Raw genomic sequence first — 15772 nt, forward strand, 5'->3', positions numbered from 1 at the left:
CAAAGAACCATGAAAATCTTAATTTATTTGGAGAAAGACAGTGAATTGACATTAATGACACCCTAACTTAGATTTTGGAATTATCTGACAAAAATTTTAAAGCATCTAGTATAAAAATGCCCAAATGAGCAATCACGAACACCCTTGAAATAAATGTTAAAATTGGTAAGTATAAGCAAAAAGTAGAAGCTAACCAAAATTTTTTAAAAAGTCACTGGGTAAACTCAATAGCAAAATAGGGATGATTGCAGAAGAGGTAGTGAACTTGAAAATAGATGAATAGAAATTATCCAAACTAAAAAACAGAAAAAACACACAAAAGATAACTCTAAAGACCTGAGAGTCTAATATTCATGTCCTTAAAATCCCAGAAGGAGATGAGAAAAATTGCAGGAGTGAAAAAATATTTGAAGAAATAATGGTTGAAAACTTCCCAAATTTGGTGAAAGATACAAACCTATAGATTCAAGAGGCTGAGCAAACTGTATCCTGGGGGAAAAAGATATCCATGTACAAACATCATATTCAAAATGAAAAAAAATTATCTTGAAAGCAATTAGATAAAAATGATGCCTTACATATAGGGAAACAGCAGTTCAGCAGGTTTATCATCAGTATCCTTTGGAGGCCTAAAAGAGGCAGCACAACAATTTTGATGGATAAAAAAAAATTACAGATGTACTTTTTTATTTCTGTTTTTCTGCTTTTTCTTATTTTCTTCCTTTTTCTCCTTTTCTCCATCTGCCCTTTTTCATTTCCTTTTTTTTAAATTTTTTTTTTTTTAATCCTCATTCAAGGATATTTTTCCCATTGCTTTTCAGAGCGAGTGGAAGGGAGGGAGGGGGGAGAGAGAGAGAGAGAGAGAGAGAGAGAGAGAGACACATTGATTGGTTGCTTCCTGCACATGCCCCAACTGGGGCCAGGGATTGGGCCCGCAACTGAGGCACGTGCCCTTGGCCAGAATCAACCCAGGGACCCTTCAGGCTGCAGGCTGACGCTCTAACCATGGAGCCAATCCAGCCAGGGCTCCTTGTTTTTTAACTTAGCCAGTAATTCCCACAAGCATTGCTGAGCATTTGGATCAAAGAACCTGCAGTGTAGAAAGAAGTTTGGGTCTTTTTTTCTGTATTTGGGATAAATGGGAATTGATTACAGTGTTTCACTCATGAAGTTCATAATTTTTACCTTCTACTCAGTAGAAAAAAATAGAAACTCCCAGAATTAAAACTGGACTTTCCCTTGTGTGTGATGCAGATGGTCAGCCTTCACTGATAGAGCCTATTGTAGACATTGATACTTAGGCCTCCAGTTAACCTTGGTTAGCGGTTGTTGAATGTTCCCAAGGAGTGAGAGTGAACTTTTATATAAAACCATATCTTATTTGTTTTTCTAAAATAGTATAATAATAATGATTGTGTGCCCAGCCGGGCGTGGCTCAGCAGTTGAGCGTCAACCTGGGATCCAGGTGATAGGGGTTCGATTCCCGGTCAGGGCACATGCCCGGGTTGCGGGCTGCAGCCGATCAATGACTGTCTCATTATTGATGTTTCTATCTCTCTCCCTCTCCTTTCCTCTCTCTGAAAGCAATAAAGATATATTTAAAAAATAATAATAATGATTGTGCACTGATTTCTGATTGGTTATAATCTAATGATAGAGTGCCATTACCAAAAATTTCTGCTAATTACAAGTAGTATGTGTTTTGCCTTAACCGCTTCATCCAGGGCTCCCCTTACCCGTTGTGCTCACCTCACCGCCTGCAGCATCCTCATCTCATTTCTTGAGCTCATTTTTATTTCTTTGATTTGATTTGATTTCCCTTTTTCCTTAGCTCTCCATCTCCCTTTTATTCCATTTTTCTCTTATCACTAACAAATCTATCGCCAGTTTTCTCTTCAAGCTGACATTATAGTATCTTCCAATACCATGGTTTACATTAGAGCAAAATCTTCATTAATTTATTGCTGTTCTAAAGTAACATTGAATGCTGTTTTGAATGACTGTTACAGAAACCTCATAGCAGGTCAGTCACTGTATATGTGCTCATTTGGGCCAAACACTGTTCTGGATGCTCCATTTTATCCTTGGTGACCATGTTTTATGTGTACATTACAGTTACTTTGCTTTTTTTATGTGAAATTCATAATAGGCTTTTTCCCTTTTTTTTACTAGTCCAGAGATATTAAGTCGTTCACAGACTCAGACACTAGAGAGTTTGGAATTCATTCCTCAGCATGTTGGTGCCTTCTCAGTGGAGAAATATGACGACATCAAGAAATATTTAATAAAGGTAAAACTAGAGTCAAAATTACACTGGTCTTGTTAAGTGGTGATGCAACTATCACAATATATCATTCAAATCTACTCACCACTCATTTTGACCCTAATTCTGTTTTTGCTTTCTATGTATTTTTTTTTTGGTTAATTCTCTGACTATGAAAAGCACATTTCTGCATGAAGATTGCCCTATATGACAATAGAACTTAAGTTTTGTAAAATGTTCAAGAGGGTTCTTAAAAACCAGGGTCAGAGTTTAAAATGGCTTTTCGTTAGTGTGTTGCAAACTAGAGATTGTTTAAATAAAGCAGACTACTTTCATCCACTGGTTATGCTCACTTTGCTTCCTTCTCAAACCCTGTATGATCAGCTACAATTTAAAGTATGACATGCATTGATAAGAGGAATAGGAAGGAGTCTGAGAGAAATCAAGGGAGCTAAAGAATGACTGTTTCAGAGCATAATCAAAGTTATTATGTAGTTTCCTCTAACGAGATGTTATATATTTTTGGTGAAGTTTAAAATATGTTAGAACCTTTCTTTCAATGATATTCTGTATCAGTATATCCTAAGTTATTTTCCCAAGATATTAAACTGATTTTTTATTAAGATAAAGAACTCCTACTTCATACAGCTTGGGTAGGTTCTTCACTTTCAGAAAAGTGAAAAGTATCTGACTCCCAAAGTTTTGGAAGTTGTTTATTATTTATTGATTGTTTCTCTGTTAATGCACATTGACCGACTTCATTGATTCCCTTCCTGCTCAGGCCTGTGACACTCCTCTGCACCCCCTGGGCAGACTCGTGGAGACACTGGTTGCAGTGTATAGAATGACATATGTGGGTGTGGGAGCCAACCGCCGGTTATTGCAGGAGGCTGTGAAGGAGATTAAGTCCTACCTTAAGCGAATTTTCCAGCTGGTGAGGTAAGAGATCTTTTCATTAAAAGTCCGCAAGTTGAGGAATACCAGCTTATACTAATGTGTGGGTGTCTTCACTCTGAATCTAGAAATTACAACTGTGAAAAATCATTGTTTCCCTTCATCACAAAAATCATTCATTAAGAAAATGGTTTTATGCCAGAGATCCTTAAATAGATTAAATAATGAAAACATGTTTTATTTTTTTAAAATATATCTTTATTGATTTCAGAGAGAGGAAAGGAGAGGGAGAGAGAGAGAAACATCAATGATGAGAGAGTCATTGATGGAGCCCACAACCCAGGCATGTGCCCTGACCGGGAATCGAACCCCGATCGCCTGGATCCTAGGTCGACGCTCAACCGCTGAGCCACGCCTGCCGGGCATGAAAACATGTTTTAACTTTATGCTGAAAATATTAAAAAAAAGAACTTTGGCCATTGTTATTTAATTTCCTTTATGTCTTTCTTACTAAGTATAATAGGAAGCTAAAATAAATGTTATTTAATTCTAATTTTGGTATGAAATATAGCAGTCTTACTTGGATTTCATCTCTAGACAGAAGCACAGAGAAGACAGAGTCTAACATAAAGTTTTGTCCCTGAGTATTTATTTATGTCCTGTCCCTTGACAACAGTATTATGTTTGTTTACTTATTCAACAAATATTTATTGAGTGCATCTATGTGTTAGACATCATTCTAGCTCCTGGAGGAATTTATCAGTGAACAAAACAACAACAATTTTTTTTTTAAATCTGTACTGTCATAGAGCTTACATTGTAGTGGGAACAGAGTAGACAAAATATACAGTATGTCAGATGATAATAAATGCGACGGAAAGAGGATAGGACTAGAGGTAAGATGCTGTTCTTAAGCAGAAAGTCAGGGAGGCCTGAAGAGTAAGGTAATACCTGAGCAGAGACTCTGAAGGAGGGAGAAAGTGAGTGAGTAAGCATTTTTGGAAAGAGTTGTAAGGCAGCAAGCAAATCTGGAACTAGTGAAATTCAAGATCTTTACTGGGTTTAAGCCAACAAGAAAATATTATGTTGGAACAATTATGCAAAAGTTAATTAATTTGTCCCAGAAAACTTTCCTATATTACTAGCTTCAAAATTAATAAATGCACATGGAAATGTTTCAGGTTTTAGGGGGCATTGTGATCTATGGAAAAGACCACTGGGGTGGGAGTGTTTCAGCCCTGACATTAACAAGATGGGTATAATGAAGATAAGTTTCCTGGCCTTTCTTAGCTTTCTCAACTACAAAATTAGGGGCAGAGGGAGGGGCAGGATTTAAGTCTACAAAAATAGAAAAGATTGCAGTTGCAGACTGTCTTTAAAGAGAAAGGGCCATGGTTCAAGTCTGTAAAAATAAAAAGGACAATAAACTTGTTCATGGTCGAGCGCAACATTTGCATATAAGAGATTGGAGATAAAATGTAGGGCAAATTCAAAGCCTAGAATAAAAATTCTCAACAACTTGGCAGCTTAATCACTTGGAAAATTTTTCAGCAACTTGACTTTTTATATAAACACTGAAAATTTTTACCTGAAACCTGTATAATTTTATTAACCATTACTACCCCAGTAAATTCAGTAAAAAAGTTTTTAAAATTTTACAATAATTGGATTTTCATTTTTTCCTTAATGTTGCACATTTAGTTTCCACTGATACTTGTTTCTACTCTGAGAATAATGGTCTCTGATGAAAGAGTTAATACAAATTGACCTCAGATGAGATTTGCCAGTAAGAGAAACATATATAGATCAGAATTCTTCATTCTTAAATAACTAGACAGAAAAAAAACCATCGCACATGAAGATTTTTAGTGGTATTATTGATTAGCTACACTCTTAATTTTATTCTGTGAGAAGCATCCGTTAAGAATCTCAGACAACTAAAATATTTAGTTGATAAAAAGTTTGATTTCCTAAGTTCTTAAACAGATTAAATAATGGAAATGTGTTTTTACTCTTTTAGCCACTCTAAAGGTATAATTGTATAATTATATTTTTTTACTCCTAAGGTTTTTATTTCCTGAGCTTCCTGAAGAGGGCAGCACGATTCCTCTCTCTGCTCCTCTGCCGACTGAAAGGAAATCCTTTTGCACTGGGAAGTCAGATTCCAGATCCGAATCACCAGAGCCCGGGTAAGTGGAGATGGTGGAGATTGTGAAGGAAGAGGGTGGGGACCAAATGATGCTGTCTCTAGAGTCCCAGAAAAGTTGTTTTCTCTAGATCTCAGTTTCCTTATTTCCAAAGTGATGTAGTTGGACTAGGTAATCTCTGGAGTTTCCTTTTAGCTCTCACATTCATGAAAGTACAACCACAAATGACTGGGCACAAAGGCAGCTGAGGAAAGTAACATCGTTCAACATCATGCTGACCTAGAACAACCACAGAGAAATTGGTCTCAAAATGGAAACCGAGTAGGGTGTCAGTTGGATTTTGAGTTAGGAAAAGTGTTCACAGTTGGCCCAAGACAAAACTCTGGGGCTAAGCTCCTCGTCTGAACTCCATATGTGAAAGCAGAGTAATAATATAACTGCTCTTTTACTCACACTTTCCCATCTTTACTTTCAACTTTGATTCTGTAGAGAATTTTATACTAATGATCCTCCCTCTCACTCTAATATTCTGTAGTTATGTGGTAACAAGCTCTGGGCTACTGCTTCCTGTGCTCCTGCCTCGGCTGTACCCACCACTGTTTATGCTCTACGCCCTGGATAATGACCGCGAGGAAGACATTTACTGGGAGTGTGTCCTGCGGCTAAATAAGCAGCCAGATGTTGCTCTCCTGGGCTTCCTTGGGGTGCAGAGGTAAGTACAGTAGTTATGAGTGGAATTGAGTGGTTTTAATTTAAATACAAACAGCATTTTCAGGAATTTGGTACTTTGATATCTAATTATGTGTACAGTTTACCATTTATTCACTTATTTGCATATCTGATGTATTCCACAAAATAATATTTAATACTCTTTATTTTTGAAATTTTCTGAAGATGAGTGTGGACCCAGTTGTTCTTTTGAGTGTATTTTTATTTGTGTGTGTGTGTAATATGTGTGTGTGTGTATATATGTATAATTGGAGTTATTCCACCTGATATTTTGCAGTTCATTGAAACAAAATACATAAATTCACATTTTCAGAGAAAGCTCATTGTATTCATTCAGTCTTTGTCATTCTTCCTTCCCTTCTTTTTCCTCCTTCCCTGTCTATAATTTCTAATTGAAAAGTTTTAGAAGTGCTCTGTTTGTTTTAAGGCTGTTTCCTGTTATGCCAGGGGAATAATGAGCGATTTTGCTTTCTTTTGCTGCAATAAGGCCGATCGCCCCAGTGCACAATAATTATATATTTGCGCTATCAAAAAAGTGAATAAACCTGAATTGTCAAGTAAATTTTTTCAGTGGAATAATTTAATAGTAAAAATGAGATGAAACAGTGAAGAAGGAAAGATTTTGGCCAATGTTAGGTCGTATCCATAATGTGTTGGGTTATTGGAGTATAGAATGACAGATCTACTAGGGACATGATAGAAACTTAAATTACTTCTGGAATGTTTATTAAAACTTAACCTGTCTGTGGAGCAGTTATTTTAAACGGGGACAGGAAAGCCAATATAGCCATCATCTGTTTTTATGAGGATTAACTTACCATAAGTAATAATTTGTATTAACAAAATATGGATTCCATTGTAGGAAATTTTGGCCAGTGACCTTGTCAATCCTTGGAGAGACTAAAAAGGTATAGTAGATTTTAGTTTCCTTAGCAACTATGCTTTTCTTTGGTATGGGGGATTCAAAATATCAAGAAATTTCGATCTTACTTTGGTAAACTAGTACCCAGACATGAGTTACTTACCAAAGGCCTGCCCCCTGCCATCAGTATCATTTTATTATTACAGTAAAAGATAGCTTTTCTTGTTGAGCTTCATAAATTCTCTTTTTTCAGGTTTTGCCAACCACAAAAGATGCTTGTTTTGCTTCAGCTGTAGAGTGTCTACAGCAGATCAGGTAATTGCTGATTTGTTGAAAAAACATATAAGTTAAAGTAGTGGTTAGTCTGTTAAGATATTAATGAGATCTTGTTTTCACTTAAGCTCTAAACACCCCCTCCCCTCCTAGATGGTATCAAACTCAGCCTGGAGATAGGAAAGGCTTTTTGAGACATTTGGGTTACCTTTTACTCTACAAGGCCCTTGCATTTTCAAAAGTGGTGGAGTGTCTACCTGGAATGAAACTTATCTATATAATCACATCTTTAGCCAAATGGAAATTAACTAAACTTATTACTCAGAGAAGAGCACATAGTAGAAAAATAAGATCCACTTGGGTAAAAGGAAATGATGTGTGACATAGTGAATTCTTTCAGGTGAATCATAGATAATTGGAAGCTTCTTTTCTCAAAGAACCATAGATTACAGAGGTCATCCCTTCTAGTTACTCAGTATGCCTGATGTGTCCATTTTAAGGCACATGTACCCCAGGAAGGTATACTGTCAAAAAGTTAGTATCAAATGGTGGCTCTATTAAGAGAATTTTAAGGTATCTTTTTTTTTTCCAACAGCACAACATTCACCCCATCAGACAAACTTAAAGTCATCCAACAGACTTTTGAAGAAATCTCACAGAGTGTCCTGGCATCACTTCAGGAAGACTTCTTATGGTCCATGGATGACTTGTTTCCTGTTTTCTTATACGTGGTGCTACGGGCCAGGTGCCGGTCTTTCTGACTTTAATATCAACAACCACTTATTTTAACATGTGCCTTTTCCTTTTTTTTAACTGATGGCAGGCATATGCTCCCCCACTGGAAAAAAACCTATTAACCCATTCCATTATGGCATCATCTCTTTGTTGAGCTGTTTCCTCTTCGCCTCAAACAGGTTGAGAAGGGGGGTATACACGCCAGCAGAAATAACTCAGTGTCTTTTTTCTGTTGGGCAGGGTTAGGAACTTAGGCTCTGAGGTACATCTCATTGAGGACCTCATGGATCCATATCTTCAGCATGGGGAACAGGGCATAATGTTCACTACCTTGAAGGTAAGCATAGGTATTACTTAATATTACCTTAAAATCTCCCCCTTCATTTACCATATTATAAATCTGTCATTAGCCACTTTTCTTCTTTATGTAAGTTTAATGCAAACATTAGTGCCTTTAGAGCACATAATGTTAATATTTTAAAATATGGTTATATATTAAAGAAAAGTACCAATCAGTCAGTTATTCTTCAAGATACTAAAGCAAGTTATTCACCACCCAGTCTTCCCTATAAATTGATCATTCAAAGCATTACAAATGCTTATAAATGACCATCTGTATACATGTAACTCTAGAAAAGAAATAGAAAGGATGCATAGTGTCCAAAAAAGTATCCAAGCTGTTTAGTGAAACTAAGGTAAAACACAGAAGGCAGTATGTATAGAATGAATATGAATTGCATCTTCTTTTTCCTCATGTATTTACTGTAACCAGTAGGTTACTAATGAGGTTCTCTGATCTGGGGGCTCTCTAGGGATTGTTGAAAGTCATTTTAGTTCCCCCACCTTAGTCTTCTTCGGACTATGGTAGAACCATAATGAAGTTTATTGGGAGAACAGCAAATAGAAAATGACAAAAATACTTCTGAAAAAAGAGACAGAGAATAGACCCACTGTGCCAGTTAGTAAAATATTGTAGAATTACAATGATTAAGATAGTGTATTACTGTTACAGGCATAGACAAATAACTAAGTGGAAGGGATAGCCCCATATAGACATTATTATAATGAAAATTTCACATATAAAAATGGAAACATCAGACACAGAAATGGAAAGGAGAAGTCTTATTTAGTAAATTGGGGTAGCTCATTAAGAATTTTGGAAGGAGAGTGGAATCACCCACGTTTCGAATTACAGGTGCTTTAGGGTTAAATATAGTAAAAGAGAAGGAAAGAGACAAATCGAAATGAGGGGTAAAACTAGAATTTAACATCAGGTTTCTGAGTTGGGTTAATTTTTTTAAACTTTTCAACTTAAATACTGTTTCTATTAAATAAACTGGAAAAGGGTGGTGAGAACTAGGGAAAAGACTGGTCACCAATGACTGACTTACTATGTTATTGAAGAGAGCATCTCTAAACATCACCAAGGAAGAGACCGAATTAATACACTTGGATGCAGGAAAATGCGCAACCTCTGAATATAATAGCACCACAGATTTATACAAGGTGTCATTTTGTGCCTACTAAATTAGCAAGAATGTTTTAGAATTTGTCCAGTGCTAGTGGATTATAGTGAAATCAGTATTATTCCCATATTGCTGATAGTGGATTAAATAGCAATCACCCTTTTGGAAAACAGTTGTTATTAACATCGATGTCATCAACATCAAAAATGTTTGCAGAGTTTGAGTAGTCCTACTCTTGGAGATTTATCCTAATTAAAGAATGGGAAACATTATATATCATTTGGATGAGGTGTTCTTTGTAGTGTGAGTGACTCCCAGGCCTGGATACTTTCAGAATCACCTGGGGATACTTCTTGAAAATGCATTCCTGGAAATTCAGACTCACTAGGTCTGGAATGATGCTTAATCTGTATGTTTACCAAACATACTAGATGATTCTGATTACGGTTATTTGTGTATGTTATAATGAACAGCATACTCTAAATGTCCAATTAATAGTGGCTTAGCAAATTATAGTATTTCTACTTAGTGAAGAATACTGTACAGCTTGTAAAAAGTTTTGTTGTTGTTTTAAAATTAGAGGGAAATGTACAAAATTTTATTTCTATTAATTACAACTAGGCAATATAGACAGTGGATAGTCAGACTGGAAGAAAATGGAAAAATGAAATCAACTGATTTTTTGGGGGCTATCAGAATGAACAAGGGATTTCCTTTCTTTAGTCCCATGTGCATTGCTATGTTTATGTAATTTCGTTCAAAGTTAATTTGAAATTGTTTTGAATTTTTTTCAGGCATGTTACTACCAGATCCAGCGTGAGAAGCTTAACTAGACTGTGTAACAGCTTGACAACCGGATTATCTCCACAGAGTGTTACAACACCATCTGGCATCTTCCTATGGTGGCAAAAAAGAATGGCCTTGAAATTAGGATGTTGTGTTACTTTGGTTGTTATTTCTGAGCCTTACTAATGATCAGAGCCCCAAGCCCAGAAGAAAAGACTATACAGTTTAAAGGGAGGGTTGAAAAGGAGGTAGAAATCAGATTCAACCAGTCCCTGGCCTATGTTAAGTCCCCAAAATATCATACACCTACTGTTTGAAAAAAGAGGATGTCCTTTCCTCCAGTAAAGGGTATGCCAGCTACACGACGTAAGAAAAGTTCTCAGTATAGCTTCTTACATTAAAGAAGTTGATGGATATTTTTGAGTTTCTGGTTTGCCTGCAGTTACCCCAGACCCCCTTGCAAGGAGTGGATTGTTCTTGAAACAACGGTAACCACAGTATGCCTTCCTGGATTCCTTGCAGTCATGGGTGCATCCTGCTGCTTTGCTGAGACAGGGGAAAGAGGAACTTTTAAACTGCAGTTTTAACTTTTTCTAAGCTTTTCCACCAGGTGTTCATCATCGGAGATGTTCAGTATAATGACCAGCAAATTGCAACCCCAAACAAAGAACACATCCAAGTAGGAGTATTCTGCCTCCTGAGTAAAAGAACATAGGAATTTTGTCCTTGGTTTCCTTACAGTGCTACAGAGTGAATACACTGGAATTCAAACACTGACTCTGAGCTGCTATGGATCCTCATTTGTCTTTGTGCAAACGCTGTACCCCCAGGCCTGTGAATGAGAGCCCGAAGAGCTTTGCATGCAGGCTGTGCTTTGGAGATGACAAAAGACTAGGAGATAGGACAGCGAAGAACTGCATCCACCCTTGACCTAGTGTTGTGGGTCTTCCCTGTACCTCGCATCAAACTCACAGAGGGGAAGAAAAAGGAAATAAGCTTTGGCTTTGCCCGTCTCAAAAGTATTGTGACACTTCAACGTTTTACTGTTTTGTGCATTTTTTTTTTAATGTCGTAAGTGGTCGGTTTATACTGTACAAATAACACTAGTAGTTGTTTTGAATAACATAGGTGCTCTCCCTCATCTCATCTGAACACATGGTGAGCATACGGAGTTTCCTAAATTGTTAAACATCAGCAGATGTTAATCGGTTTTGAAAAAGGATCATGGTTTCTGCTCAACTTTATAATCAAGACAAGTGTTTATTAAAATATTGTTTTGGAATGTTGGCTGTAATGTAACAGCAGTTTTCATAATAAAAGACAGTCATCTCTATGAGGTTGTTTTGATTGCAAAAGAAATGACAAAGGTCAGCCTGAAAATTGAAAAGAAATCCAGGCTTAGTACTTTTTTGCCCACATTGTAATCTATGCCTGTTTGTACTGGCCTCAGGGGTTCCTCTAGGGTTTTAGACATCTCTCTAAAATAAACATAAACTTATAACACCTTTGGTGGCAAAGGACAAATTAATTTTCTGATCCTATTAACGTGAGGACAAGAGTCTTAAAAGAAGTCTATTATTTCTTTGAATATTTTGATAGTTACTGGAGTTTGTTTTTGTTGTTGTTTTGTGTGGGGTTTTTTCTCTCTCAAACAGATTCAGGGAAGGGAAGAGTGAGGATTTAAAATTCTGGTTGGAAATATTAGGCCTTAGTTAACCATCTCCCTGTTGTAATGTCTTCTCAAGAAGCCTGTCCGTCTCTCTGATGCTTTCTACCAGAATGTGCCTGCTCGTGTGGCAGAGACCAATACTTGAAGATTAGTGTATGTTTAACACTTTATATTTCCATTAGGGAATTTTTTAACTTTTATGTAAACATCAAATTCCACATTGACTTGTAAAGGCAAATGTATTGAATACCTTTGACTCCTTGAGAGAGAGAGACCAGAGTAATTGTGGAAATGGACAGAGAAAGACTTGAGACCCACTGAGAAATTCTCAAATGCTGGTAGGCCGCCTCAGTTCTTAAAACAAAAAACATGTTACAATTCATCCTTTTATTGGAGTCATGAATGGAACTGCCTGGTTACTTTAGATTCTTCATACTGTACTTATACGTTTCAAATAGCATATTAAAATTATAAAATTTCAGTTCTCTTGGGTGGAATGTCCTAAATCTCCAGGCCAGTGTCTAAATAGAAGCACCTAGCACTCATGGAGCAATTTGCAAAGATCTCTCACAGAATGCTCAGCAGCCCGTGAGGCAGGTGTTTACCCCACCAACCCCTGTTTTGCAAACAAGTAGAGGCTGTGATTTGCTCACTGTTAGAGCTGCGACTCAAACCTGGAACTTCCCAGTGCTCTTTACTACAGCTGCCGGGGATGTCATTTCATATAGGTTATGCATTAAAAGTTCAAAGGTAAAAAGTGAGTTGAAAATAAGAGCTTTTAATAAAATTAAGTGCTTTTGATAAAATATGCTATGCTCAAAACATTCACAAGTATCTCACATTCCCAGCTTGAGTGTTCATGTACAGTGGAGAGCAGAAGGCCATATGTTTAATTTAGACAAAAGGGCTGATAAACGTCTTACAGTGGCTATTTGGTCTTGACCCTTTGCCTTGCTATCAGCAGTACCCTTTCTCTTGTTCTTTTTGTGATACCTACTTTCAAATTTCTCCCCCCTCCCTGCAATATAAAATTTTCAAATAAAGAAGTAGCTCCAATCTGAGGTAGAGAACAGACTAACTATTAAGTTCGGAACAGTGGCTTGGGAGGGGACCTTCCAGAAGGAACTGTTATAGGCATTTTTATTGGCTGAAGAGTCTCCCATCGCTTTCTCACTGTAGTGTGAGAAAATTAATAAGGTTAATAGGCTTTCTCTCGGGTATCTCCACAGTTTCTCCTTTCATTAAAATAAAAATGCCGTCTTCTGTTGCGGGGTGTCTGTTATCCTGAAGTATTCAACACAAACAATCTTTAAATATTAACTACTAACTATGTACGGGCAATTTGAGAGAGAAAATACTAAAGTGAAGGTTGAAAATGATAGAAATTCCTAGACTCTTCAGTGTAAGGAATACTTAAGATGTGTGAAGCTTGTGAGTAATTGAGTGATTAGGCTAATGTGGATTAAATCAGAGGATGTGCACAGATTTTATCTAGAACAGCAAGGTGACTTTGGCAGCTAATAGCCACTGGAATTTCCTACTAAAGTTTTTCTCTGGATCCGTGTAACATTACGTATTTGCAGTCTTGCAGGTAAGAGACCCTGTCAAATGGTCCTCAGTGACCAGAGGTCTGTGTGTCTGCCCTTCTGTCCGTTTTTAAGAGCTAAAGATACAGTTCTGGGCTGATGTAAGTGGTTTAGTTTCATTGTGATCTAAATTATATGGGGAATTTTATGATTTTGAGAGGGGTTTTGCTTTCAGAAGCCATTTTTAAAGTATAGAATAATGAATTGTCATGGAGATTGAATACAGTTGAGCATTTGCCCCTGTCCTAATCAGAAAACCAGCCATTTTCGTACAGGCCATTTCTCATTAGGTTTTCGAGCCCTCTTCAGGCTTCGTCTAATAGAAAGCATCATTTTGAAGAAGGAGCATTATAGGAGTAGAGGGTGTAGCATTTAATAGTAATCACTACATTTTTGAAAGTTCATGGAAATACTGGTTTTTAAAGGAATGTTTAGGACTAACTCAGGAGCCATTAACACTGACGCAGCTTCTAAGTTAATGATAGAACTGCTAGTCCTCCCTGTGTTGCTTAGTTAGTCTGGAATTGGATATGGTTGGGCATTTAACTTAACAGGCTCGATCAAGATTTCTCATTCTCAAGCTGCAGAAATAGGTAAGTGAACTGACAAAGTTGGTGCAGAAGTCACAAAAAGGAAGTGACATCACAGTCTCCTGTCAGCTGCTCGCATATTTCAGGACTAACTGGAAACAAAAGAGGAAAACTTCATTTTACTGCTTGGTAACTACTGAATACCTCTTTGAGTATCCAATTCCTTGTTTGTAAAGTGAAGGTCGCCTTTGTATCTCTAAGACCTTCAGCCCCGATTGCAAAGTTCGATAGGAAAGAGGTTGTAGCTAGTGTGACCGGTGAGAAGGAGGGCACAGGCTCAGTCCAGCTGCCTCTCGCCTCAGGACTGACAGCCCAGCTTCTCTTGAGCTCCTTGGAGGTATCAGCCTTTTACTTCCATTTCTTGGCCTCCGGTTTTCTGCTCCTTCCCAGCAAAAACTAGGAATACCAAGTGCTTGCTATGACCCAAGCATGGTTACAGCTGCTGAGGCTACAGCAGTGAGCAGGACAAGCAAGGTGTCCACTCCCTGACCCTCCACAGACATGACCCACATAGGAGCTGGACGCTGAGCAGGTGAATGCATGAGAATTGTGAAGCATGGTAAGTGCTCTGAGGATAAGAAACCACGATAGTTTTCCTAGCCATCGGGAGGGAAGGAGGAAAGAAAAATCATTTTCTGGGCTTTTCTCTGAATTTTTGTCTTAGCTTGGGTTGCTATAACAACATGCCAGGGACTGGGCAGATTAAACAACAGAAAAGTGTTTTCTCACAGTCTGGAGGCTGGAAGCCTGAGATCAGGATCAGGGTACCAGCATGGTCAGGTTCTAGTGCGGGCGCTCTTCCTGGCTTGCAGACCACCTCCTCTGTGTTCTCACGTGGCAGAGAGCGCGAGCTCTGGTGTTCTAATAAGGGCAGTAATGCCGTCATGAGAGCCCCACCCTCATGACCTCATCTAAACCTAAGTATCTCCTAAGTCCCCATCTCCAAGCATCATCACATTGGGGGTAAGTCTTCCACATATGAATTTGGTGGGGGTTGGGGAGACAGTTTCAGTCCATAGCAAATCTGTCACAGAAACCTGAGGATGGCCAAGCAAGCATAGTTTTTAGAATTCAAGTTGTGGAGATGAAAATTACTGTTTATGCCTCTATGGCTGAGAAACTAAACAAAATAGGCCTTTTAGAATCTATGAATTATCTATCCTGGAGTTGGTGATAGATCTATTAGAAGCCATTTTAATAAATAAATTCACTACAGAAACCAGTCTATTTGTAAAGCTCCTCCACAATAAGCTCATCTTGGGAATGACCAGACTCCAGTGCCCCCATCTGGTGCAGGGAGCGGCCCAGTTGGTACACTCGTGTGGGCATCAGACGGAAGAAATGTGATCCATCTAGTGACAGAAAACCGGTCAGCTTGTTGAATCCGTGCTGCCCCACCAAGGATGTGTGAACTTTAGATGCCCTGTGGCTAGCAGATTTCAGGAGGTTGCCTGATGAATGTGGTGGCGTGAAGTCAGCCCATCTGTTTGCTCTGACTTTGGCAGAGGCTCCGTCTCCCTTTTCTGTTCCCTCCCCTGGAAGTGCCCCCTCTAGGCAGGAAGAGGAATCAGACAGGGCCCTGTTGTGCTGCACGACTCAGGAGAGGCTCAGAAACGCACACAGGAAGAGGCAGGCTCTGCCCTGACTCAGGGGGGCAGGGGGGTGGGCAAGGCCAAAACGTAGGATGCCGAGTTTTGGTAGGATCTAGCAAGCCGGAGTACTTCAGTGTGACCGCGGAGCAGGTGTGTGGGAGCGTTGTCTAAAATTCCGTC

General features: G+C 38.3%; 1 protein-coding gene across 2 annotated transcripts in view; it reads left to right on the plus strand.

The window, feature by feature from the left end:
* Positions 1-11488, plus strand: part of ALS2 (alsin Rho guanine nucleotide exchange factor ALS2) — a 65639-nt gene extending 54151 nt beyond the window's left edge. For both annotated transcript variants that reach the window (XM_081141898.1, XM_081141899.1), the window contains exons 26-34: positions 2173-2290; positions 3045-3202; positions 5224-5346; positions 5840-6016; positions 6896-6941; positions 7149-7210; positions 7764-7913; positions 8144-8240; positions 10164-11488. In XM_081141898.1, the coding sequence (XP_080998024.1) occupies positions 2173-2290; positions 3045-3202; positions 5224-5346; positions 5840-6016; positions 6896-6941; positions 7149-7210; positions 7764-7913; positions 8144-8240; positions 10164-10202 (970 nt within the window). In that variant the 3' untranslated portion in view covers positions 10203-11488. The remainder of the gene's footprint in view (positions 1-2172; positions 2291-3044; positions 3203-5223; positions 5347-5839; positions 6017-6895; positions 6942-7148; positions 7211-7763; positions 7914-8143; positions 8241-10163) is intronic.
* The last annotated feature ends 4284 nt before the right edge of the window (positions 11489-15772 follow it).

This window comes from Miniopterus schreibersii (assembly GCF_964146895.1).
Source record: "Miniopterus schreibersii genome assembly, chromosome: 7".
Classification (NCBI taxonomy): domain Eukaryota; kingdom Metazoa; phylum Chordata; class Mammalia; order Chiroptera; family Miniopteridae; genus Miniopterus; species Miniopterus schreibersii.